The sequence below is a fragment of the Solanum dulcamara genome, chromosome 4 (genome assembly GCF_947179165.1).
Source record: "Solanum dulcamara chromosome 4, daSolDulc1.2, whole genome shotgun sequence".
Taxonomy (NCBI): Eukaryota; Viridiplantae; Streptophyta; class Magnoliopsida; order Solanales; family Solanaceae; genus Solanum; species Solanum dulcamara.
The window spans coordinates 77,117,528-77,145,380 of NC_077240.1; the positions used below are offsets into that span (position 1 = coordinate 77,117,528).

General features: G+C 34.4%; 2 protein-coding genes and 1 non-coding gene across 4 annotated transcripts; 2 read left to right on the forward strand and 1 right to left on the reverse strand.

Annotated features, from left to right (window-relative positions):
• Positions 1-212: 212 nt before the first annotated feature.
• LOC129887661 (uncharacterized) lies at positions 213-1,487 on the reverse strand. The gene has a single exon (XM_055962840.1). It carries the CDS (start codon positions 1,395-1,397, stop codon positions 477-479), a length of 921 nt encoding a protein of 306 aa, XP_055818815.1. The 5' UTR covers positions 1,398-1,487; the 3' UTR covers positions 213-476.
• A 10,472-nt stretch (positions 1,488-11,959) lies between these two features.
• Positions 11,960-26,484, forward strand: LOC129887662 (uncharacterized). Of its 2 annotated transcripts, none has more exons than XM_055962841.1 (4): positions 11,960-12,118; positions 22,606-22,807; positions 24,746-25,210; positions 25,442-26,484. In XM_055962841.1, exons 3-4 carry the CDS (start codon positions 24,748-24,750, stop codon positions 26,101-26,103), a joined length of 1,125 nt encoding a protein of 374 aa, XP_055818816.1. In that variant the 5' UTR covers positions 11,960-12,118; positions 22,606-22,807; positions 24,746-24,747; the 3' UTR covers positions 26,104-26,484. The 2 variants fall into 2 exon arrangements, with proteins under 2 accessions (XP_055818816.1, XP_055818817.1); XM_055962842.1 differs by lacking the exon at positions 11,960-12,118 and adding an exon at positions 19,924-20,016.
• Positions 18,747-18,853, forward strand: LOC129888140 (small nucleolar RNA R71). Its single transcript, XR_008766565.1, has one exon. It is a non-coding gene; the product is annotated as a small nucleolar RNA R71 (small nucleolar RNA).
• Positions 26,485-27,853: the final 1,369 nt, after the last annotated feature.

Genomic DNA, 27,853 nt, shown 5'->3' on the forward strand with positions numbered 1-27,853 from the left:
TCTTTATATCAAGAATGGGGGTAAAGAGGAAAGATAAAAAGGCAAACCTTGAGACCATTAGGAGATGATGACCCACAATGAAGGCTGAATGTAGAAGATAAAATCATCCCATTTCTTGTCTGCTGCAATTGAAACTTTGTGCATTTCAACATTTTTCTGTTCAACAACTGACGTGATAATGCCAGAGATGGTGATGATTAAGAGAAACCAAATACTTTAATAATATTATCTTATATTAAATTTAATGAAACACATTCAGTTTATAATAGGTGAGGGTATGCAGCTCACACCAAAGATAAGTTTTTAACAGTTTACATCACATTGAATAACGTTCCTCAAACTACAGTGCCACAGCTTAGCTAAGGTTCTGTTCCTAGCCAGGACCCTCTATTGCAGTTCCCTTCTCTGTCAAAAGTGACCCATGATGCAGTTACACTATCCATCACAGGTTCTCCTTGATGCTGATTCCACCCTGTTTATATACCACTAAAGTTGGAGATACTCTTGAGTGCTTCCTCCTCCATTTCAACAAGCTGACGGCAGAATGTTTCAACAGTGTGTGCTTCTTCTCTGAATGCAATTCTGAACTCCCTCCACTGATATTCACGAGAACCATCGCTCCTTATTGGACCTAAAACTTTTCCGAGCACATCAATTCCTTTCCGATCGATGGAAAGCAGAAATGCATCCTTTGCGTTCTTATTCAAGTGCGTGATACAGAAGAGAACTAAAGCCCTACGCCTCGCCTCACATTGATTAATTCCATCAATCAGGCTCATGGTATGTGATGACAAAGGATCAGGTTTTGTTCCATTTACTTCCTCTAGATCTACTTCATGAGTCCCTCCATTACTGTCAAAATACATACATGACGACCTTGGATTGAACTTGAGAACAACATATCTTTTTTCTGAATCAAATAATTCCTGGAGATTTTCACCTCGGCTAAACCTAGATGAACTCAATATACCCAAAACAGAGTAAGAGAATTTCTCTATCATGCTCTTTTCAGATGATATAACTTCCTTAAGACTCTCTCCAATCAACCTAGCCTTTTCATCTTTAAGATGCAGTACTTCACCCATCAAAGCAACCCTAGCTGGTGATTTCTTCATAGACTTGAGAAAACTTGCCAGTGGACCTGTGAAGGAACTGGTAACAGCAAAAGAACCCCGCTCATCTATCATCGTGTTCACATTGTGCATATCATTTTCTGGTACCCAGATGTATGGCTTCCCTTTTTTGACGAAATACCGGACTTTTGAACTGTATATTTCTCCTTTGCTTCCATTAGCATCAGCCTTTACAGTGTTAAGGTAACCTTGCCAATTAGATGTCAATATATTCTTGCATTTTTCAGCATAGGTTAGCACCGATGTTTTGCCTCCTTTAATCATCTCAACGATGGACGAGGCTTTTCAGGGTTTTGCTTCTCTTCGGCGGATGACAAAGTGTAGGCAAGATATTCGATTAGTGAGTAGGCAAAATGAGCTAAAAGACACTTTTGAGAGTAGAAGCAAGAATAGGGATTTCTTTTTTTTCTTTTTCTTTTTTTGTTATAAATATTTAATTAAGGGATAATTATGAAGAAGTGGAGTTGATTTAAAATATTTGTAAACTTAGGGTTAAAAGTTAAAAGATCAAAAACACAATCCTAAAAAGTCTCCTTTTTCATATTTCAAAATTTCTTATTTCCTCCATCTCTTTTTTTTTACTAATCTCTCTTTTTCTTTTTTTCTTATTCCTTTCATATTTCAAAATTCAAAATTTCTTATTCCTTCAATCTCTTTTTTTTATTAATCTCTCTTTTTCTTCTTTTCTTGTTCCTTTTTCCTTTCATCTTCTTCCTCCTTAACTTCTTTGCCTTTTTTCTTCTCCGTTTTTCCCTTTCTTTTCAAACTTTTTGTGTTTTCATTTTCTTCTTCTTCGGATGTTGTCATCCTCATTTTTTTCTTTACTCCGATTTGATTGTGAAAATTATAAAAAAAATTGATATGTTGTTTATATAAATAGGAGTCGTTCAAGCAACCAAAAATTGTTTAAACAATCCTAAGTTGTTTAGTTCAAACAACATCAGTTGTTTAAACAACCAAAAATTGTTTAAACAACCAGAAGTTGTTTAGTTAAAACAACCAGAAGATATTTAAACAACCCTAAGTTGCTTAAGTGTTTTTTATGATTCTTTAGTTAAAACAATGAGAATATTTTAAATGTCAGCTAGTTATTTGGAGAGATATAAAAATATTTGCTAATTGTTTTGGAGATCGAGATATGAAAACATTTGTTAGTTGTTTAGATAAATATTTAAACATCTGACAGTTATTTGGAGGTGATGATGACGTGGAGGAGGGGAGGATGGGGCTGAGGGGTGGATGAGGGGCAGGGAAAAAATAGAGGGGGTCTTTTGTAAATTAAAAAAATTTGTGGGTTCTTAAAATATGTGTTATTATCACTAATTAAAGAAGTCCCTTTTACTTCATTTTTAAGACTTGTGTCCTTTTTTTTTATTTACACTCTCAAAAGTCTCTTTTAATTTAATCCCCCGAGTAGAGAAAATGAGAGTGAAATGAGCTAAAGGGCTTATTTGAGAGTGGAATGAAGGATAGGGGTATTTTTCTTTTTTTTTGGTTATAAATATTTAATTAAAGATTAATTATGAAGAAATGGGATTGATTTAAAATATTGGTAAACTTAGGGTAAAAAATTAAAAGATCAAAAACTTTTAACAAAATCCAAAATTCCATTTATTTTTTCTATTTTTTAAACACAGTTCTTCCTCTTTCTCTGTTCTACTCTCCTCTCTTCTCTTCTCTTTTTTTTTCCCTAATTCTTTTTCCTTTATTCGAAAATCGAAGGTAGATCAGCATTATTTTTTCAGCCTTCAAGTTCACCTTGAAGACAATTTTAATTTTAAGGTAATCTCATTTTTTTTTTTCCTTTTCATGTTTTCCTCCTCTTGAATCAGTGAAATATTGTATTATGGGAAACATAGTTGTATATGGAATTAATAATGGAAGTTGACATGTTTATACTTGTATTTGAATTGTGGTGGGTATATGATTGATTGTTCTCACTTTTCAATTCTTTTTGCCTTTAATTTTTGTTAGATAAGAATTGAATATTATTAACTCTTTAAGAGAAGTTGTTTATGCCGTAGGTGTTTGATAAATTTTCTAAGAGAATTGAGTTTTTATTAAGCTTCTAGATTCTTATATCTCCTAGATTTAGTCTATATAAGTATCAGTATCTAGCGAACTAATTGCGTCAAAGAATGACAGTGTTGATGTGTAAGCAATTGCATCTTTATTAAACAACATATTGTTGTTTATACATTGAGAAGGAAGTTGCACATGTTCCATGTCTAAACAACAACCTGTTGTTGTTTATGGATTAAATTCTGGAAAAAAAGTCAATTTGTTGTATAAGTTTTTTTTTGTAATTTATTTATTTATTTATTTTATTTTATTAATAAAAATTCATAGTTCTAGAGTGTATTATGAGGATTTGGCTTATAATTGGCTAAGACAACTTGTTGGTGATTTTGTTCTAGCACTTTCTTGGGTGTTTTTGCTTGTTAATTCATAGAGGAAAAAATATGATTAGAAAGATTTTTTTTCTGAACTTTTGTTACTGTTAGATGTTTTAGAGTCCCAAATAATGATGTTTGATGTAAAAAATAGATTAAAACACTTCTAGCATCTTAAGATGCTTGATCAAATTCTTTTCTTTTTCAAATTGGTGTTATTTTAGCTCTATGCTTGCAAGAAATATTTTATTTTTTGGCTGATATTGTTTCAGAATTTCTAAGTATTTTGTGGCTGCTATTATTTTAGAATTTCTTCTATGTGTAAACAATCGATGGTTGTTTAAACAACTTGTGTTTATTTTATAACTTCGAGAAGTTTATTCATTTGGTCTATTGTTGATAATTTTATGATGCTTTATGTATGTAGATAAAATGGCTAGGTCAACGGAAGAGGAGTCCGCTTCTGCTAGAGAAGCGGATAGATTTCCACAAGCTCAAGAAACAGAAGAATTGACCTCATCAGCTCGTGGTTCAGTTAGATAAGATGAAAGTGTAGAAGATGAGGAATCAATAGATCAGAAAGATAAAAATGAAAGTGGAAAAGAAAGCATAGAAGATGAGGAATCAACGCATCAGGAAGGACAAAATGAAAGTGGAGAAGAAAATGCAGAAAATGAGAAATCAACGGATCAACAAGAAGAAAATGAAAGTGGAGAAGAAAGGGAAGAAGAAACAAATCATGTAATTTTCGAACAAAGAAAAAAAGTATTACATGATGAGAATGCTACCCCTTCAAGATCAAATGTGAGTGTTTTTTTAAATTGTCATTAGTGAAAACAAAGAGTAGGTGTTTTAGCATTCATTTACTATTTTTTTAGAAAATTAACCCTATTTCAAACAATTAATGGATGCTTAAACACCTACTAATTATTTATTGTAAACAAACAGTTGTTATTTAAGCATCAACTAGTTGTTTAAACTACCACCAGTTCAAACAACATATGTTTGTGAATTTTTTATACTTTCTTTTAATTAATCAATTTTATAATCATGTACAGTTTGCTGATGATTCTGATACTGATTTCCGAATATATCAAGTCCATTGATCTTATAAAATATAGCTTCAAGACACATTATTTCGCGCACGGTGATATTTCGGAAAAGATTTTTGTAAAGTCACCTCTAGGAGGAAAAGCATTTCTTGAATTTAGAGGACTTTTGGTAGAACAAGATATTTTAGATAGGTTCAAAAACAGTTGTTTTGGGCATTTTATAGATAATCCGATGCAGCGGTTAAATTTTGGATCGATGATAGTTCATGATCTTCTACTCCGACGCAGCATTTGTTAGAAAAAGATAGAGTTGTGGTTTGAATATAAAAATATGCCTGTGTGTTTTGGATTAAGGGAATTTTTCTTGATGACGGGACTACGGTGTCACCCTTTTCCTTCTGAAGAGGCATTGTCTAGTCGGGTAAAGAAGGGTGAACCATTATGAAAATTTATCTTCAAGGAAAGAAAAACTGTTACTGCTAACTTCCTGCTTGAAAAGATCAAATCACCTGAAACACCAAAAAATTATAAATTTTCACTTGCCTTGATTTGGTTCTATCACTGCATTTTATGTGCAAGAGATATATCATCAAGTGTTGATACCGACATGACCAAGCTAGCTTGCAAGCCCTCTGTCTTCAACGAATATCCGTGGGGTCTCAAAAGCTATCTTTTGACTGTTGAGTATCTTGCAAAATCAATCAAATTTGAATACAATCTCTACGGCTTTCCGTGGGCATTCCTGATAACTAAATAATTTTTTTTTAATATTATTTTGCTTTTAATATTTATATTGATTGTAATTTATTGTTATGTAATTTAGGCTTAGGCTTTTGAAGCTATTTCAAAACTTCAACGAAATGCTAAGAATATTTCCCCTGAGAGGACATTGCCATGTATGCTAAGATGGATGTCGTATGGAGGCCTAAAAAAATCTATGAATCCATTCGGTACCACTGATGAAAACGTAAGTCTCTAAGACTTGATTAAACAACCTGAGACTTGATTAAACAACTTGAGGTTGTTTGAACTAAATTGTTTAATATACATGATGTTGTTTATAAAGAAAGATCATAACATTGAATTTTTTGTTCTTTCTATGCAGATAGTGCACCCTTTCCTAATTTCTACAAATGTAGAAAAAAAAAAAGAAAAATACATGAAGGACCTTGAGCCATTTTCCAGTGAGGAAGCCGATGAAAAAATTGATATGTTAAAAGCAGAATTGATTGGGGTGACAACAATCACAATGGGTGAAGTAGGAGCTAGGGAGGTTGGTGGTGAGGACAAGATCCCAGTAAGGAGTGGGACAGAGGAAAGGAGCCCACCAACGGGTGGGGGTGCAGAAAGAAACTCTCCAAGAGGGACGGGTGATGAAAGGAACCCGTGGAACCCTTTAGTGAATTCTGGTGACAAATTTGTTGGTAGTCCAGTTAACTTTGATTTTGGTGGTCAGTATAGTGAAGGAGGAGTTGGGGAAGTCTGTCAAACAACTTGTAGAAGAATTATCTACTTTGAATAAAAAGCTCGAGCCTAGGAGGATGTTAAGGAATTTCAAATACATAAGAGCTCCATTTACGGTTGGTGCACGTAAAACGAAGAAGAGGATAAGTGTGAAAAATCTACTGCCTGATATTTACAAGCCTCTTGACACTGATAAGAGCAAGGAAAGAGCGAAACCATAAACTAGGGATGTGTTTGTTGGGATAATTTTTGTTGATAAATTTGTGGTGGATATTTTTGTTAGACTATTTCTTGATGTGGAAATATGATAACCATTTATGGATAATTTGTAGAAGATGCTATGGATCTTTTTATGATGTTTACTAAAACAACATGAAGTTATTTAACAGCTTCATTGGTTGCTTAAACATTCACAGTAGTTGTTTATGATGTTTATAGATGGTTGTTTACTAAAACAACATGATGTTGTTTAACAGCTTCAGTGGTTGCTTAAACATTAACAATAGTTGTTTACGCTATTCATAAAAAGTAGGTTTGTTTACAGTATAAAGTTTTTCCTTAAAAAGTAAGTAAACAACTAGTGGTTGCTTAAACAGACATTGGTTGTTTTAGAACATATCTAATTATTTATATTGAAAAATTATTGCTCATAAAAAAATTGTTAAACAAGTAGTGATTGCTTAAACAAATAATTGTTGCTTAGAATAAACAACAAGAAGTTGTTCAAACAACTCCTGATTGCTTATACAATAACTTCATATTTCGTAAAAAGTAGGTAAACAATTAGGGACTGCTTAAACAAATATTGATTGCTTACAATAAACAACTAGTGGCTACTTAAACAACTATGGATTGTTTACTTTAAAATCCATCAAACGGAAAGTTGTATGTTTAGTTGTTTCAAGTCAATAATTTGATGTTCAAATATTCATATAATCAAACAACATTGATTCTATTATCACTTGATCAATAATTCATAGTTATACTATTATAGGGTCAATCAGTTGATGATCAAATTATCAAGTTGGGTTTAATTACTAATTAAACGACTTATTTGATGTTGAATTGTTGTCAAGTCAATAAGTTGATGTTCAAATATTCATATCAATGTCCAATTGAAATTCTTGTATAAGCAATAAGAAGTTTTTTGAACAACTTCTTGTTGTTTATTGTAAGCAATCAATATTTGTTTAAGCAGCCATTAGTTGTTTCTTATAAATAATCAGTATTTGTTTAAGCAACCCCTAGTTGTTTACCTATTTTTTATGAGATATGAAGTTATTGTATAAGCAATCAGGAGTTGCTTGAACAATTTTTTGTTGTTTTATAAGCAACAATTATTTGTTTAAGCAATCACTACTTGCTTACCTACTTTTTACGATATACGACGTTATTGTATAAGCAATCAGGAGTTGCTTGAACATCTTCTTGTTGTTTATTATATCGTTATTTGTTTAAACAAATGTCTATTATTATTGGAACAACTTCTTGTTGCTTATCAATATTTTTATGAGCAATAATTTTTCAGTATAAATAATTAGATATTTTCTAAAATAACTAGTGTCTGTTTAAGTAACCACTAGTTGTTTACCTACTTTTTAAGCGAAAAACTTTAAACTGTTAACAAACAATATCCACATGTAAAGACCAATTGCAAAATCAGCCAACTTAGTACATTGATTCAGTTTCAAGTACAAAATAGATTGATTCGATTACAAGTACGAATTTAAGAAGCTACACTACTGCTTGTTCCTTCATTTTGTCTCGCTCTGAGACTACACATAGTTCTTTTGTGACCAACTCTTTTGCATATGGAGCATTTAATTTTCTTCTTCTTTAAACCCCGCTCCAAGACTGAAGGTGCACGTTTTCTCTTCTTTCTTCCCGGCTTGCGCACCACATATGGACAAGGTATTTTACTCTCCAAAAGCTCTGGAGGAAGCTCCCAAAATTCTTCAGATAACACTGGATGAATTAATTTTTCATATACATGTTTGTATGACTATACTGAATAATATGGAGAAACAAAATCATAAACTCTTAATCCATAATCATCCCCGAACTGGATTCTTATCACTGTAATAGCATGTGGACAAGGTATTTTGTTCAAATCAAACTCTCTACAAGAATATGTTCTATTGTTTAAATCAACTATAGCCACTGAACCATGACCAATGATGCTAAAAGTGTGGAAGCTTATTTGATGAGCCAATAGTGTATTGCCTGTAGTTATATTTTCTCTTATTTTTCTTTCAACAGAAGGGACACATATGGTTGATATGTTGTCCAACACTATATGCCTCTAGTGAAACTTTTGAGCAAACCTCTTATTTATAGAATTGAATAGAGCAATGACAAAAATTCTCTTTCCACCAAGAACATCGAGTTAATTGACTCAGCAATGTTGGTGGTTATTACATCATACCTAGAACATCAAGAAATACATACATATTAAATAAGAATCTGCACTGTAAACAATCAGGAAGTAATTGAACAACTTCTTATTGTTTAGTGTAAGCAATAAAAGTTGTTTAGTGTAAGCAAATATAATTTGTTTAAGCAATCAATGGTTGTATATAACATACCTGTTGCCAGGAAAATGTGCTCTACTCCATCTGTGGAAATCAACATCCTCAAGATATTTGACGACACTCATATCCAAATCTTTGATTTGTTGAAAATGATCATTAAACTCGTCCCTCTGATATGCTTTCGCTGCATCATAAAAATGGTGCATTCAATTTTCACAGTGAAGGTTTTTGCGGATACTTTCACCAAGATGCCTCATGCAAGCTCCATAATGAGCTTCAGTATAAATCTTTGAAACTATTTTCTTTATAGATGGATGCCTATCAGAAATTATGCACAACTCATTAGTGTTGGGGACGATCTCGTGCAATTGTTAAAAAAAGTACTGATACGAGGCATCATCCTCCGAATTTACTATACAAAATGCCAAGGAAAATATGTGATTTTTGGTATCCAACTCCACAGCAGACAACAAATCTCCGCCATACTTTTCAAATAAATGTGTTCCATCAACAGCTAAGACTTTTCTTGTATAAGCAAATCCATTTATCCAAACTCCATAGGATACAAAAAATACAAGAATCTGCCACAAAATTAACCTTCAAATCTGTCTTGCTTCCTTCATTTGTAACATGAATCATATGACGGTACTTATCTATAACTTCATATCCGTGTTCTGGCGTTTCTCTTGTCAAAAATTTTGCAATATAACTACCCACCAAACATTTCCAGTAACTAATCTTACATTCTAATTCTACAGAATTATTTCCTTAATTTCTCTTGTAGATAGACTGTTCCCCTCAATAAACTTATTTTCAATGTGTTTAGCAACGACTTCAGCGATTGCGTGTCGATGATGGCTTGTAAGATGTTGTACTCCACATGTGTGCATATTATGGTATGTGGTAATACAAAATCTATCGGTAACCTCAAACTTCATAGTTTGCAGTCGCCACTTACAATTCTTATCTACACATTTGACATTGTAAATTTATTTTGTGTTCTTTACTTGCTCAAAATTAAAATTATTCTTCACAGCAGCAAGGTTCAATAGGATTTTCAATTCTTGTTTCTTCTTGAAAGTTAAACCCAAGAAAAATTCTATGTTGTCTTTACGTCTGTGGCTACATTGTGTTGAGCCCTCAACCCTCTGTGTACTGGATAGATTAATAGAAGAATATGTATCTTCTTTTGTCCTTTCTGCCCCCTTGGTATTGTAATTAAAATCTAGAAACTCTGAAGTAGCTTCAACTCTCGCTGTATTGTAATCAAATTCAGAAAAATTTTCAGCTTCTTCTTGCCCTATTGTATTACTAGCAAGTCCAGGGAACACTCCAATTGCTTCTCCAGATTCTGGAACTTCTATCGGCCCAATTTCAAACACATTTATCCTTAGAATGAGCAACGACGATCATCTTTGTCAACATCAACTAAATAAGTGAGCAAATCATCATCATCCTTTATCTCAGAAAAATGTATTTTTTCCGTTGCAACAATGTTGAGCATGTAAGTGATTGAGAAATCCTTCGGTGCACAACATAACTTACACCTAGTAATGACGACATCAACAAACTCATTATACGTAACATCCCTCCTCACTAGTATTGGTACTGTAAGATCACCCTTCGACTTTCAACTATAACGCTCATCGATCTCTATCCATTCACTATGTAGATTAATTGCTAATAGTATTGTGTCCCCCATTAATTGTCACAACACCTGCGGATATTACATAGATACATATTATAATTTGTGACAGTATTATAGTCAGTACAATATTTATACATAGATAATTTTTTTGCAGGTTCGCAGTGCAAACAACTTGTGGTTGTTTAAACAAAGTTTGGTTGTTTAAATGGAGCCTGCATGTGCAGTGCAAACTTAGCATAAATACCATGCAGTTGTTTAAACTACATATGAATATTTAAATAGTGTAGTTTTTTTTAGTGTAAACACTACATAGAGATTTTAAAAAATATATGATATTTATGTAAACACCATGTGCAATGCAAGTCATTTGTGTAAACATAATCCAGTTATTTAAACAATATGCAATTGTTTATAATTGTTTATTAACAATATAGAAGAACAGAATGTTTAATTTAGAAAACGATGAAGAACGTTAAATTATTATCTTAAATCACTGAGATAAAATGTTTATCCCCTTTGAAGCAAAATTCCAAACAATGTATTAACAAATTACTATCAAGAACAGAGAAGTAACACAAATTAAAAAATCTTTAGTTTAGCGATGAAGAAGAAGGCAAATGCAGATTTTATTTGTTCAATAAAGATAAATCTAACCCTAGTTTGAAGAGAGCAAGGCGTTTGGAAGGCTGAAATGTGTTGAGATTGAAAAAAAAGAAAAGAAGAAGAAGATATGGAAGAAGACGAAGATGAATGTGGGAAGGGCTGCTGCTGCTGCTCCCGCTGAAAAAATGAGCAGATTTTCTGAAAATTGTTTGTTGCCCTTTTGGCTAAAAAACCCTCTTATATATTGGGCCTGTTTGTAAATAGCAAAACTTTGGGGTGTATAAAAATATTATTTTTTAAATTAGCATAACCCATTAATACCTAATTATACTAGAGTCCCTTTTACCCAATTTTTAAAACTTATGTCCTAAATCCTCAAATAGATAACTCAAAAGTCTCTTTTAATTCTATCCCCCGTGTGAGTAAATTGATTATTAAGATGATAATAATTTATTATTTTAATTATTATTCATATATAAATATCAAAGTATCCATATTAATATAGATTATTTCACTATATTTATCCTTTAGGAGTTAGTATTATTCTAGGTTCACAATGTTAAAATCTAAAGAACTAAGAACGGCGATGACTACGGTTTGCAATGACAATAACAAGGGTTAGATGATGGATAGGATTGTGAATTGTGAGTATTCACAACAACAAGAACGTTTGATTTGATTGTTTCGTTGTATGCCTGTATTGCGTCAAATTATTGGAGAAGTCGTATATTTGTTTAGAAAGCATTTTCTTATTGGTTGAATCGAAAATCAAACCATCAAAAATCGACAATAAATATCTTATTGATTTAGTTATCGATTTAGCATATTTAAAAATAAAAAATCAATAATACTTAAAACCTAACTGAACGATCGATACACACCCTATCAAATATTATATTTATTAAAATAATACAATACAATATAATACTAACACATTATAATATAATATAATATAATATAATATAATATAATATAATATAATATAATATAATACCTAACAATCATTGTTTTCTTTTAGTTTTTGCTACGTTTTTTTTCCCTCTATTATCTAAAATGATAGAGTAACTATTAATATAAGCGCGAGACGACGACGTTTGCCCTTTCTGAAATTCTATTTTTCTAAAAACTTCATTTTTAAAATGTATGAAATCCCTAATATATAAAAGTTCAAAAACATGTGTCTCTTACTGCCTCTGGATTCCACCGCCCTAAGCCCACCATCAACGCCACCGCCACCGCCACCATCACCTCCACCGCTGCTATTCGCCGCCGGTAGCTTTTCACGGCAGTAAAGGTAAATAGCTCTATTTTCTTCTTCGTGTGTTGTTTTTTGAAAGCCGAAGCACCACACTGAATAAAACAAAATGAACTTTGTGAAAAATAATTGCTGCAAATAGTTTAGCAATCCTTGAAATAACCGAACTTTAAAATTCTGTTAATGATAGCAGTATTTGGAGAAATTCTGAGTGAAGTGAGAAATTATTCTACTCTGTTTCTGAAAGCGTGGGATTTTTAACTATAGAAGAGATGGAATATTTTAGTAATTAAGAAGGGAATAATGGAAAAAAAATTAATTTTTTCAACCAAAAAAAGGGCGGGACTTACTTTCACATATGGCATAGATTTCATTTCACTATAGAAGTTAATGGAAATGTTATATACTCAATGGAGGTAGAGAGACTTTTTCCGAAAAACCTCAACATGTAGTAGCAGAAGTTGAGGGACCAAAATCTACGACAAAATATATTATATCCTCATTTAAACTTATACTGGAGTAATGGAAAGAATTAGTTTTTATTTTGTTGGTCGCCATATGTGTTTGCAGTTAAATTTTCTTATGGTTGCTCAAACAGTTTCTAACTACTTGTGGATTATATTTTATTATTTCTAATGTGTCACTGCCAGCACTAAACCGTTGGCTGTAATTTCTGCACCATGCGCTTTAGTAAATCGATCAGCACTTTGTGTAGGAATATCCAATGAAATTGTTTCCACCATTGTAAAGTATATTTTAAATATTTTTACTTCAGGAACGAGGATCAAATTCTTCCTAGAGTGGGAGTTAAAACACTTTTTTTTTTGAAATTGGTAACTTTTTTGTATTCCTCAGCATTAAGGGCTATGCTGGCCACCTCCAAAAGATGTTACAAGAAAAGAGAAATACAAAAATACTTACAAAGATCCTATGAAGTCCACTAATTGGATCTCCTCTTCTATATCCTGATTTTTACATCAAAATTAACTCCCCTAACTTCAAGCATATTTTCAACCCAAAATTTAGAACAATAGAAACTCACCCCACACTATTTTCACAAATCAAACCAACTTCAACACAATACCTTATGTATGCTTACTCAAGAATTCAACATACATTATCTATAACAACCACAAACATCCATTTTCTCTAATATCAAAATTAGGGATAGATTTCAAGAACTTAACCCATAATCAATTAACCACAACAATCAATTTCTCAGCAATTTTACACACCCATAACAATTTCAATCTAAGAACAATGAGAATCAATTACATTGAGTCAAAACCTAAAGCCCAAGAACTTACTTATGTAAACTTCAACCATTATATCCTAAAAGTAGTTCAAGAACACATACCTTGTTGGTGTGAAGGAGAAATTCACAAAATCTGCTTGAATTGGATACGTGCGTCGCGGATTTGCTTTAGAAGAGAGGAATTGTTGAGAGTAGAAGAATAAGGGGCGGATAATTTGATGAAAATAAGGAGTTGAATGGGTCGGGTAAAAAAATTAAAAACGGGCTAAACCCGTCTTTTTTAATGAAACATCCCGAAAATCCTCCCAAGTCCGCGACGCGGACTTGTCGCGGACCTCACTGCTTAGTGTGCCAAAATTTCAAAATTTAATTTGTACAGAAATAAACCAGGTCCGCGTACTTTACTTGTGACTTAATATCACCAAAAATATTCGAAAACACACCTGGGCAAAAATTGAACTGGGATGGGGCAGGTCCGCGATGCGGAGACGTCGCGGACTACGCTGTTTAGGACTAGTCCAAACTCTTTTTTTTTTTGATTTTGTTTTCGTGTACAAATTATACTATCCTAATTATACACTAAAACAAAATGAAATTTTAGCAAACTAAAAAAAATCCATTATAACCTATTATACAAAATATTTTACACTATCTCACGGGTTGCCTCCCGCGTAGCGCCTAATTTAAAGTCGCGTCACGACTCAGTTGTAGCTTCATTCATTCTCGAGCTCAATTATTTCTTCTTCACGATCGACGTCTTGCCCAAAATAGTGCTTAACACGTTGGCCATTCACCACGAATGTGGTCGATTTGGCGCGATTCCATACTTCCATGGCTCCATGTGCCGACATTCGCACCACCTCAAATGGTCCACTCCATTTTGATCGAAGCTTACCTGGAAAAAGACGCAAACGCTAGTTAAAGACAAGACTTTTTGGCCTGGCTCAAATGTTCGAGCGACTATATGCTTGTCATGCCATCGCTCCGTCTTCTCTTTAGACAACTTTGCATTCTCATAAGCGTGGAGTCTGAATTCCTCCAATTCATGGAGCTGATCCATATGCTTTCTACCTGCCAACTCCGGGTCTAGGTTCACTTTTTGATGGTCCAATATGATTGGTGCTCCAGCTCCACCGGCAGGTGACATGCTTTTTCGAATACCATTTGGTACGGTGAAGTGCCAATTGTTGTTTTGTATGCAGTCCGGTAGGCCTAGAGCGCTTCATCTAGCTTGATAGCCCAGTCCTTTCTTGTAGCATTGACGATTTTTTGAAGGATTTACTTCACTTCACAATTTGATACTTCAACCTGTGTGCTAGTTTAGGGGTGATATGCTGTGGCGACCTTGTGCCTGACACCAAACTTAGCTAACAGATTCTTTATCGTTTGATTTATGAAATGCTTACCTCCATCGTTGATGATAGCCCTTGGAGTGCCAAACCTTGTGAAAATGTGCTTTTTGAGGAAGCGACTTACCACTTTAGAGTCATTGGTTGGCAAAGCAATGGCCTTGAGCCATTTAGAAACGTAATCAACTGCCACCAGTATATACTCATTTCCATATGACGATGGAAAGGGACCCATGAAGTCTATTCCCCACACATCAAAGATCTCTATCTCCAAGATGTTATTCAACGGCATCTCGTGCCTTCTTGATATTGTGCCCAAGCTTTGGCATTGATCACAACTCTTCACAAATCCTGCAGCATCTTTAAATAAATTAGGCCAAAAGAAACCTGATTGCAATACCTTATGGGCTGTTCGTTCGCCTCCATGATGTCCACCGTATGCAGATGAATGGCAACTGTGTAGAACTTGTTGAACTTCAGATTCAGACACACATCTCCTTATCATATGATCAACACCTCTTTTGAACAAATAAGGTTCATCCAATATATAGAACTTTGCTTCATACATTAGCCTTTTCTTTTGTTGGGAGTTTGCTCCGGGGAGAAATACTCCACTCACTATGTAGTTCACAATATCTGCATACCATGGGAGTTCTTGTACCTCTATTGCCAATAGTTGCTCATCCGGAAACTTTTCCTTTATCGACTTTTGCGCACCTACATGGGATGAATCCCCTAATCGTGATAGGTGGTCTGCTATTTGATTTTCGCATCCCCTCCTATTTTTGATTTCAATATCGAATTCTTTGAGTAGTAAGATCCATCTAATTAATCTAGGTTTCACATCCTTCTTGTTGAATAAGTACCTGAAGGCTGCATGGTCAGTATAAACAATCACTTTTGTACCTATCAGGTAAGAGCGGAGTTTATCAAACGCATAAACCAATGCCAACATCTCCTTCTCTGTGATAGTGTAGTTGGCCTGAGCCGAGTCAAGAGTCTTGCTGGCATAATAAATGGAGTGAAAATTTTTCTCCTTCCTTTGTCCCAACACTGCTCCCATTGCCGTGTCACTTGCATCGCACATCAGCACAAAAGGTAACTCCCAGTTAGGAGCTATTAGGATTGGGGCTTCAATCAACTTCTTCTTCAAGAGTTTAAAGGCCTGCGAACATTTATCATCAAAAATAAATTTTACCTCCTTTTCTAACAAGCTGCACAGGGGTCTGGCGATCTTTGAAAAATCTTTGATGAATCGCCGATAGAAGCTGGTATGACCTAGAAAACTGCGGACACCTTTCACTGAAACCGGTGGTGGAAGCTTCTCGATTATTTCAATTTTAGCTTTGTCTACCTCCAAACCATCTTTTGAAACTTTGTGCCCCGACACAATACCCTCCTTTACTAAAAAATGACACTTTTTCCAGTTTAAGACGAGATTTGTTTCCTCACACCTTGCTAGTACTTTTTCTAGATTATGCAAACAAGATCAAAACTCTCCAAATACTAAAAAGTCATCCATAATAATCTCTACAAACTCTTCTACCATATCATGAAATATAGCAATTATGCACCTCTGAAAAGTGGCAAGAGCATTGCAAAGACCAAATGGTATATGCTTAAATGCATATGTCCCATACGGGCATGTGAACGTTGTCTTTTCCTGGTCCTCCGGTGCAATGGTAATCTGGTTGTAACCCGAATACCCGTCCAAGAAACAATAGTACTCTTGGCCCGCTAACCTGTCAAGCATTTGGTCAATAAATGGCATAGGGTAGTGATCTTTCCTTATGGCATCATTTAACTTTCTGTAATCCATGCATATACGCCAACTAGTTACTGTTCTTGTGGGGATCAACTCATTCTTCTCATTAGTCACTACAGTCATTCCCCCTTTCTTTGGTACACATTGAACTGGGCTTACCCACTTATTGTCAGATTAGGTATATGATGCCTGCATCTAGCCACTTAATTATCTCTTTCTTCACCACCTCTTTCATGATAGGTTTCAACCGGCGTTGTGGTTGTGCACTAGCCTTATGTCCTCTTTCCATGGAGATCAGCCATTTGCCAGCCAATTGCCTTCTTGTGCCTTTTTAATACCTCAAGTGCTGTTGTGACCTGCATCTCAGACAAAGCCGACGAAAGAATTACAGGTAAGGTATTATTCACTCCAAGAAAAGCATACCTGAGATGTGTTGGCAGTCACTTCAACTCCAAGTTAGGAGCTTCTTCAAGAGATGGCTTGGGTAAAGGACCCAATTCTCTGTTCAAAGGTTCCACATTCTTTTTCCACATGCTGACATTTGGCATGTCAAGCACACTAGCTAACTCTTTAGCTTCCATGTCCGCTTCAATATCTTAACCCATCACGACTCTTTTCGAAGGATCTTTTGCTAAAGTGCATTGAGCTGAGACTTTCTCATCAATGACAGTTATAACAAACAACTCTTCATAGACTGCAGGCAATTTCAGTGCCTGATATACATCGAACACCTCCACTTTGTCATGTGCTCTCATAGTCAATCTACCTGTAGCCACGTTAATAAGTGCACCGCCTGTTGCTAAGAACAGACTCCCTAAGATAAAAGGAACATCTGGGTCAGGCTCAAAATCTAATACAACAAAATCAACAGAAAAGATGAGGGATCCCACATGAACCAACAAGGTCTAGCTACAGAACGATCAGCTAATTGTAACAAAATGGTGGTTGATTTAAGTTCCCCCAAACCTAATTTCTTAAGCATAGATCTAGGCATCAAGTTTATACTAGCACCTAGATCACAAAGACCTCTTGCATTACTGCACTTGCCAATAGTTACTTGTACCGTGAAACTACCTGGATCTTTTTATTTAGCTGGAAGCTTAACTTTGTTCAAGATTCTTGAACTACACTCTTCAGTGAAATTCAGCTAACTTGCTCTTGTTGGCCACAATATCTTTGACAAACTTGGCATATTTAGGAAGGCCCTGCAACACATCAATCAAAATTAAGTTAATTTGAACCTGTTTAAGCATGTTTATGAATTTTTCAAAACATTCCTCTTTTTTCTTTTTAAATTTTTGTGGGAATGGGGGAGGTGGATTTGTTTTTGTCTCTTGCTCCATATGTGGTCGGCTAGATTCACTAGCTTCAATCTCCACAACTTTACCTTTGCCTTCACTACCTTTTCTTTGCGGCGCTAGCTCAACTAGTGTTCGTCCACTTCGTGTGCTCACAACATTTACATGCTTGGGGTTTGGATTAGTGTTACCTGGTAAACCACCTTGAGGGCAAAAATTCTGAACACTTGATAGCTGTCCCACTTGCTTCTCTAAATTTTAAGTAGTGATTTGATACTGACGAACGTCTACAACTAGCTTAGCTTGGTCATTCATGAGTTTTTTAAGCATGTCTTCCACACTCATGTTTCCTGCACTACTTGATTGTTGGTTACTCTGGTCTTGCTGATTATAGTGCTGGCCTTCTCCTTGTGGTCTATATTGACCTTGGCCTTGATTGTTGTACAGCTGCCCACTTCCTAGTGGTCTGAATTGGGTCTGCCCTTGATGTTGGTTTTGCTGATTTCCACCCCATGAAAAGTTTGGATGGTTTCTCCAATTTGTGTTGTAAGTATTTCCATAGTTCTGGTTACCTCCAACCTTAGGTGCATTACCCACGAAATTCACCGACTCAGGATTAGCTCCACAGTATTCTGCCACATGTTCACTACTGCCACACACCTCGCACCACATGTGTTGTTGCTGAACCATATTCACTGGAGCTTGCTGCTGTCCTTTTGCTAAAGTGTTGAAATGTGTTGTCATCATATTCTGCATTGTTGCAATCTGTGCCATCAATGCTGTCACCGCATCAACTTCCAATATGCCTGCTTGTTTTTGAACCACATGTCTAGAGTTTCCTCCGTTCCACACTGGATTTCCCTGAGATATGCGATTAAGCAATGTATAGAGCTCATCATATGTTTTCTCTAGTGCCTGTCCACCTGCTGCAGAGTCAAGAAGAATTTTGGTGTTGGGTTCCAACCCTTCTATGAAAGTGTGGACCAACACCTCATAAGCTTGATAATGGTGAGGACAACTAATGAGTAAAGATTTAAACCTATCCCAAGATTGGTACAAATTTTCTCCAGATTTTTGTTTAAAACTTAAAATTTCAGCTCTCAACTTAGCTGTCTTCCCCGAAGGAAAGAACCTGATAAGAAACTTGTGAGCCAAATCATTCCATGAAGTGATTGAGTTTGGTGGTTCCGACGTCAACCACCTCTTAGCTTCCCCCAACAAAGAAAAGGGAAACAATGTTAACCTTATATAGTCAAGAGATACCCCATTAGGCGTAGAAGTGTCGCTAATCTCCAAGAAGTTCTGGATGTGGACTTGGGGATCTTCATGAGGCAAACTGGTAAACTGCCTATTAGAGTGCAACAACTGCACCATGTTCTGTTTCAGTTCAAATCTTCCTCCAGCTGGCGGTTTCTGAATGCTGGAGGTGACATTCGCTGTGAGTGGGACTGCCACATCACGTACTGTCCTGGCTGCCATCTCCACAGGGACCTGTACAGGTACTTCGTTAGTATTACCCAGATTTACCTGTGGTACGGAATATAGGGCAGCTGCTCTTCTTCTTTGCTGATCCAGAAATCTTTCAGGCTCAGCTAGCAGCTCTACAATGTTTCCATTTCTGTCCAGTATGCCTTTGTGAATTCTCTTGCCAGAAATAACAGCTAAGATCAAGTTGTTAACACGAACACAAATAATAAAGAAACTTTGAAAAGAAAATTATTGCCAAATTAAAAATTCTCCCCGGCAATAGCGCCAAAAACTTGTTGCGTCCAAACGGACAGGCAAGTGTTCGCAGTCTCTAAAGTAATATAGAGATCCTTTTTAAGAGCCGTCTGTCGAACCCACATGAAAGTTTAATTAGGCTTTGGCTTGCTTTTCAATGAAATAAATTATTCATGCGCGTTGCAAAGAGTTGAGTTTGTTTATATGTACAACTATTATATTAAAAACGATATAAGGAAATGATTTAAAGATATTAGAGTTTTTATCAAATTAAGGGAGAGTTTCAGGGTTGTAGCACTAATAGATTTCAGATCTAACATTCTTCACTTTGATATCTAATAGGCCTTTTAATTACTGATTTATAGGGTTGATTTTACAATTATGATCTTCCGATCTCTAATTGCCTACTTTTGTTGACAACCTAACTACATCGTTGAGCGGGGATAAGCATGAACCAACAAAAATATATTAAACTTATCATCCTGTTTATTAACAAAACATGGTGTATAGGTATGTGTCACGGGCATCCTATACGCGAATTATCCTAGGTAATTCTAGAACAAACATGCTCCCTATATTCTAGTGTTCTGTCTCCTTTCCTTCTTTCAAATTCCGAGTAGACAACAATTTTGTTCTAATAGTGATCAAGCATTAAAACAATAAAAACAAGAATATAGGAATAATCACATACAAAAACCCATTTTCAACCAAAGCAAATAAGATTTAAATCTTCATCTTGTAACTACAACCCAAAAATAAGGGGATTTAGCTACTCATAGTTTGTAACATAATTACATAAATCATTAATGGATGAAAGCTTGAATTCAATTGAAAGAAAAGAAGAAATACCACCAAAAAATTGTTCTTCCTTCGTCTCCTTTTCTTCAAATTCCGACAATCTGATCTGCTTTTTAATAAAATACGTATAGGTGCTATTTATAGCACCAAAAACACGGAGTTAAAGTAAGCGCACTGAAGTCCGCGACGCGGACTTGGTTCAGTTTAGCGCAATTTTGCATTATCTGTGTCGGTGAAAATTTGTTCTATGTCGCGGACCTCTCGCACCACCCTGTTAAGTCAAATAAATTCCAAATGTTGGAATTAAATCACTGTACGCGACACGGACACACTTCAATATGATGCATTTTCTTCGCATTCTGTTCCCAACTTCTCCTTTGAGCTCCACTTTCAATCCGATCATGTTTTGAATGTCCATTCTTTCTCAATTAGCCCTGAAAGTGTCTAATCATATTGGTTGGTTACAACAATACACAAATATGCGAAAATATGAACTAAACTCTAGGAATTTGCTCTCAACTTGACTATGAATTATGGGTTTTATTTGCTATTTGGCACATAAATGTACCCAAGATCAATCCTATCCTTACCTCTCCTCATACCCACCATAACCAACTTCTCACAAACCTCCTCACCAGGATATCTGTGCATCTCCTCTTCAAATGTCTGAACCATCTCAGTCTCGCCTCCCTCATCTTGTCCAATACGGAGGCCACTCGCATCCTTATAAAAGTTAGGACATGCAAAGGTACTTAATTTCACATTTTAATTTGCAGATTTTATACTGGTTAAGAGAAGAAATTAAGGAACTAAAATACTAAAGAACAGAGAAGAAGAGATTGTTAATTCATAGGAGAAAATATACGTTGCTTTTAGGAAACCATTTCCAATAATCATTCAATGGTCAATTGAGATAGACGAGAGAGAATGCCTATAATCTAGCTTTTAGTTAAAGTTAGAGCCGAATGTGCTTCACGCATGTTTAAATTAGCTCTGCAGTTGACAACTACAATTTCCTTGCATAACAATGGGATAATTAACCATAAGTTTGATAGGATTTGGTAACCACATGTAAAACTATCAAAGAAATTAGGGTAAACTAATGTGATCATGACATTGTAAGGTAAGTACTTGAGATGGGATGGACGTGACGTCCCTCAGTCGGTTTGGGTAGCATATGCTTCATCATAGTTTAAATTAGGCCCACCGTATTGACAGTTTGACACTACAATTGCCTTGTAGGAAGATAATGATGTTAAGATAGTTAAGCACAGGTTTGATAAAAATTGGTAACTAAATCTAAGTTGCAACTGCTATCTAGTAAATTATTAATGTTGATTCCTTTTTTATTGGTCCATATATATATGATAAGAATGGCGGGTGAAAATGGGAAGTTGTTATGAAACAACTTCAAGGACTAAGCGTTAAATTATTTGCATTTTAGTTTCTTACCATTTCTATATAGTGATGATTTAAAGTTTGAACTGCATAAATGACTATCAAAATGCAAAAAGATTTGAAGGCATGACGAAATAACAAGTCATTACAGTACTATTTCACTGGGTTGTTGTTGTTGTTGTTGTATAGAAGTCTTTCAGTGTTATATTTTTCCACACCGTTAAAAGAAGAGTTGGGAAAGTCCAATTAGGCAGGCAGGGACAAAAAAAATACTAAAATTCAACGCACATAATATTACATTATTATGATCAATTTTAGATTACTTACATACTTTTACTGCATCGTTATATAAAATAATAAAGAAGCATTTTAAATTTCCCGTGTATAGCACATACTGTGTGTTGCATGGAAGTTTTATTTTGTGTGTCAAGAATTGTACATAAAATAGTGTGTATCCTTTACTTTTTCCTTTTTTCTAATATAGTCCTTTTCTACAAAGAAAATTGGACCGTAAATCACAGAGCAGCCCCAAAATATGGCAGTGTATTTGACAATCATTTCTTTGTCCCTTCATAAGGAGTTTTTATTACAGTACGAAGGGAAGAGTACAAGTAAAAAAAAAGAAAAACCAAAAAAAAAAAAGAACAAGAGAGGTTTTACCTCTTAAAGGCAAACTTTTTCCTTTATTATTTTTGCTTTATTTATTATTTTCTTCTTTTTTATCTATTTATATGTAAACTAAATGGGCAATAAAAAACTCTTTCCTCCAGAAAACAATACCTGACGAGTCTCAACTCACAATATTTTCAAGAAACCTTTCCGTCATTGTCAGCCACCACTTGAGATCATGCAAATTCGAACAAGATTTAGCTTATATACACTGATAGTGCCATAACTTCTTTTAGTTTTCAGTATATTTTAACATGTTTTTGTTTTTTCAGGTTACTATACATATTATGGATGGGTTACCTGCAAATATCTTTTAGTTGACTTGATAGTGTACAAAATTCCAGTCTTACGTACCCTGTGAGCTCCCCAACCCTTCTATATACTCAGATACTTAAAATCTATGAAGCCACAAAGAGAAGATTCAGAAAATCAGAGTTACTGGTTTGTCTGAGAGCTTTTGAGTTTCTTTTCAAGGTATGTTCAATTCTTAGCTTCTTTTTCTTTTTTTGGCCACCAGTTTTTGAAGTAATATATGTGTGACATACAAGTTAAGGTGTGCTTCTACACTCACAAACAAGCACATTTTAAAACTTACATGTGTTGATTCTATTGCTTTAAGTCTTCTTGTTTTTGAGTTTTTTGAGCATTTTATCTTTTGAACTATATGAAATTCATTGATGGATGTATGACATTCTTAATGTGTGGAAATTTTCTATTTGAAACTCTAGAGAAACGACATAACAAAAGTGAATCTAGTTAAGAGAGTGGATGTAAATTCTGCTGCACCAAGTCTTCGTTTGTGATAAGGGATACAAAATTTAGTACCATTGTCATAAAGGTATGATCAGCCCCTGATGGCAAAGCATGTTTATCAGGAAAGTATGTTCAATTTATGTGGCACAGTTCGAACTTTCAGATCGAATTTTTAAATTGTTTCCGTAAATTTGGACATGGAATCTTTTAAGTTTTTTTTTGAAATCAAATTTACATATTTGGGAACTATGTAAAAAGTACTATAAGTCACAATAATTGACAATTCAAAATATTTAAAAGGCTATGAAAAAATCACGGTCAATACTTGTTTGACTCTCGAAATTCGACAGGTGCCACATAAATTGGGACGGAGGGACATACTTTTTTCTCATTTCCTTTTTGTCCTTTTCTTGTTGTTGATTCCTATGTGTAGGAGTGGGCATGGTACGGTATGGTATGGTATTTGAAATTTCGGTACGGTAATTTTGGTATTCGATTTTTAAAACTATTATATTATTACCATACCAATTTAATTCGGTATGGTTCGTTATTTTGAAGTTCGATTTTGGTATTTTGCGGTATGAGAAATTGATAACCATAGTTTGTTCGACCTTGACTAATATATACTCGTATAATAGAGTATTAAGACTTTGACAATTAAAAAAAGATCTCAATTGTATCATATTAACGCATTACACATGTAGAAATATATATATTCAAAAGAAAGTACAAACAACTCCTTTTCTTAATCAATTACATTTAATATACATTTCAACAAAATAGATAAGTCAAAGTTTCAACTTTTAAACATATAGTTTATACTAATATGAGGTTGCATAGTTGTTAGTATTTTAATAATATATATGTTATTTATATAACTATATACTTCGGTATGGTATTCGATATTTCGGTATATTAATTCTAAATACATAATACTGTACTGAATACCAAAAAAAATTAAAAAGTATACCATATACCATACAAAATACCATAATACCAAAACCACGGTATCAAAAATTTCGATATGGTAATTCGGTATATACCATACCATGCCCACCCCTACCTAGGTTTAGCGCTTCTTCCCCTATGCTGCCTATTAGCGCTAGTAGAGTAGGATTGACCTGTAATATAGAATTTGTAGGCGTAACCTTTCGCTTAATACTAGAATCGAGAATTGGAACGTAGCATCTAGGGTTGCATTAATTGAGGATACATGACAGAAGGAATTGTTCTATTTCCAAATTTCACATTCAAAAAACTTAGTTTTTTTTCCTCGAATCACGTGTTTTTCTCCTCGTAAGACTAAGAGAAATGATTAAATATAAAATTAAAAAAAGAATCAAATCGCACCATCTCTGTAGTAGGTAAATTTCTCCTTTTCTCTTGAAGTTGTCGGAATTACTCGTAATACGCTATTGGCTACAATTAAAATATGATATAGGATTTTGGAGTTGACAGTTTGGTTTTTTGTTTGTTTGTTTCTTTTTAATTTGAATTTCCTTCTAAAAATATCTGAGGAGACGGGATACAATCACATCATATTGATGAAAGTTCATTAAACAATTTTATATAAAAATAAAGAATTTCTTATCATAAGTGAAGTGTATGCATGTCTGTCTAATGGACTTTTTGTGTATTTTTTTGTTCTCTTTCATGAAGCTATGGCCTCCAAGGACGGGCTTAAGGAAAATGAGGCAGTCGAGAAACCCTCAGAAATTGATAGAGTCGAAAAATCCATCAACCAAGTGGGCGAAAGTTCTATTGTCTTGCCGCGTGTTGTGCGTATTTACATGCCGGACAGTGACGCCACAGACTCATCTAGTGACGAGGAGGAAAAGCTTCAAGGAGAGAAGTCCAAGAGACATGAAAGGACGTGTATAAAGGAAATCATCATTGAGAATGGAAAGACCAGGGTCATTTCAAAGAAGACGTCCAAAGAGAAGAAAGATATAAAGCTGCTCCCAGGAAATGTGAAGAAGTACAAGGGAGTTAGACAACGAAGATGGGGCAAATGGGCAGCAGAGATCCGAGACACAAAAAACAAAACTCGGCTTTGGTTGGGCACTTTTGACACTGCTGAAGAAGCTGCTTTGGCTTATGATAAGGCAGCCATTGAAATAAGAGGTGCGGAAACTTTATTAGAGTGAGCTGTTCCGTTTTTGTTTGTTTATTTCTGTTTTATAGACTTTCCTTCTAAAATATTTCTGAAGAGATAGGGTATGATCACCTCATATTTGATAAAAGTTCATTAAACAATAGTACATACTAAAGAAAGAATTTTTAATCATATATGAAGTGTATGCATGTCTGGTTTGATGACTTTTCCTTTTCCTTTTTTCTTTTCTTTTCATGAAGCAATGGCCTCCAAGGAAGAGCTTCAGGTAAAAGAGGGAGTCAAAAAACCTTTAGCAACTGATGTAGTCGAAAAATCCAGCAATCAAGTGGGCAAAATTTCCCATGTCTTGCCGCGTCTTGTACGTATTCACGTTCCGGACCATGACACAACTGATGTAGTCGAAAAATCCAGCATTCAAGTGGGCGAAATTTCCCATGTCTTGCCGCGTCTTGTACGTATTCACGTTCCGGACCATGACACAACTGACTCCTCTAGTGACGAGGAGGAGAAGGTTGAAGAAGAGAAGTCTGAGGGACATGAAAGGATGTGTGTCAAGGAAATCATCATCGAGAATGGAAAGACCAAGGTCATTTCAAAGAAGACGTCCAAAGATAGAGACTTAAATCTGATGCAAGAAAATGTGAATAAGTACAGGGGAGTAAGACGGCGAAAATGGGGCAAGTGGGCAGCAGAGATTCGAGATACAAGAAAGAAAACTCGGGTTTGGTTGGGAACTTTTGACACTGCCTTAGAAGCTGCTTTGGCTTATGACAAGGCAGCCATTGAAATAAGAGGTGCTAATGCTTTGACAAACATCCTCAAGCCACCACCGAAGAAAAACAACCCCATCAAGATCAACTTCATCGTGCCACCACTAAAAAGACACAAGGCGGATCTGTAGTTCAGATAAACTGGATTGGTTCAACCTTCCATAGGCGGATCCATTAATTATGAGGTTCAAAAGTTAATATATGTTGAACTTTTAGTAGTTTTTCACATATACATCTGTGTACCGTGTGAAGAATTCTAGGTTCATTTGAACCCGTTAAACAAAAGCTGCATCTGCATCTGCTTCTGAAGGGGGAGATCAATTTCTTTTAGCCACCATCTTTACCTACAGATGATGCCGGGGATTGAAACTGCTTTACCGTTTTTCTGTACATTTTATTTAGTGTTAAACTTGGTTAGTTCCCAGCTAACTGAGATGTTCTTAAAGCATGTACAGTGGTTTTGTAATGCTTTACTGCATGTTTTTGATATAGAGGAAACTGCAGCTTCCTTATGTTAACTGGGCTTATAGTTCATTTCAGAAATTTTTCTTTTTTGACAGTTCATTCGGATAGTTGAATTATTGTGTAGATGGAAATAGTAACCTAGTTACCATAGTTATATATATCGATAATAAAATCCATGCATGAAACGCGTAACAAGTAGCATGCATGTTTTACTATATATGCCATTTGACATGTTTCATTTAGTTTGGTGTATTAAGCTCTTGTTATACATAAAGTTCGAAAGAGTCGGATTATAAGTGTCTACGGTGAATTTAGGAAAAGAAACTACTATGCACAATTACTTGCTTTTACTCTTCTAAATAAACATGCACCTTTTAAAATAGTCATGATTTTTTATTCTGTAAACAACAGACTTTAGTTGATCTTCTACTTCTATGGATACTAAATTAGTTTAATTTATTTCATTCCATATTGTTTTTGCATATTTTCAAGTGGCTATGTAGCTGGATTAAAAGAGATCTTTTAATCTATCTTAACAGGATTTTTTTAATTAAAAGGTTGTACAATTTTCACTTCTCAGTTAAATGTCTTTTATGAAAAAAAAGAAGTGATTGTTATGTGACTATATGTGAAATATATCTCATATTGACACTACAATTGCCTTGTATAAAATTTGGTAACCAAATCTAAGTTGCAACTGCTATTTAGTAAATTATTAATGTTGATTCCTTTTTATTGGTTAACATATATGATAAGAATGACTGGTGAAAAATGGAAACAAACTCCAAGTACAAAGAATTCATCATTTATATTTTAATTTCTTACCATTTCTATATAGTTATGATTGCTAAGTTTGAATGTTATAAATGACCATCAAAAGATTTAAAGGCAAGACGAAAGATTAGAGTTACTGGTTTGTCTGAGAGTTTTTGAGTTTAATTTCTTTTAAGATATGTTCAATTCTCAGCTTCTTTATCTTTTTTGGGGCTACTAGTCACTAGATATAGTTTTGAAGTAATCTATGTGTGACATGTGAGTTTCTATGTGATTTTATATGAAGTGATTTTCTAGTCCTTCATATTTTTTAGAATTTTTTTTATGTCATTTTTATAAGAAATCTGTAAAAATGATATTTTTCGTCCTTTTAAATTGTAATATGTGCTTCTACAAGCACATTTATAACTTATATATGTGTAGATTCTACTACTTTAGATCTGCCTGTTTTTTTAAGAATTTATCTTTTAAACTATAAAATAATAAATTAATAACTAATCATAACAAGTAATATTTTAATAATAATAATCTTGCTAGCACTTTAAGAGAATTAATAAATTAATTACTAATAAAATAATTGATAATTGATAATTGAGATTCAAGAATTGAGTTGAGAAAATTGAAAATGTTAAAATTGAATAT

Coding starts and splice junctions, on each gene's coding strand:
- LOC129887661 (XM_055962840.1), bottom strand. CDS start 1,397: ATGATTAAAGGAGGCAAAACATCGGTGCTAACCTATGCTGAAAAATGC.
- LOC129887662 (XM_055962841.1), top strand. CDS start 24,748: ATGGCCTCCAAGGACGGGCTTAAGGAAAATGAGGCAGTCGAGAAACCC. Junction 25,211..25,441: donor GGCAGCCATTGAAATAAGAG/GTGCGGAAACTT, acceptor CTTTTCATGAAG/CAATGGCCTCCAAGGAAGAG.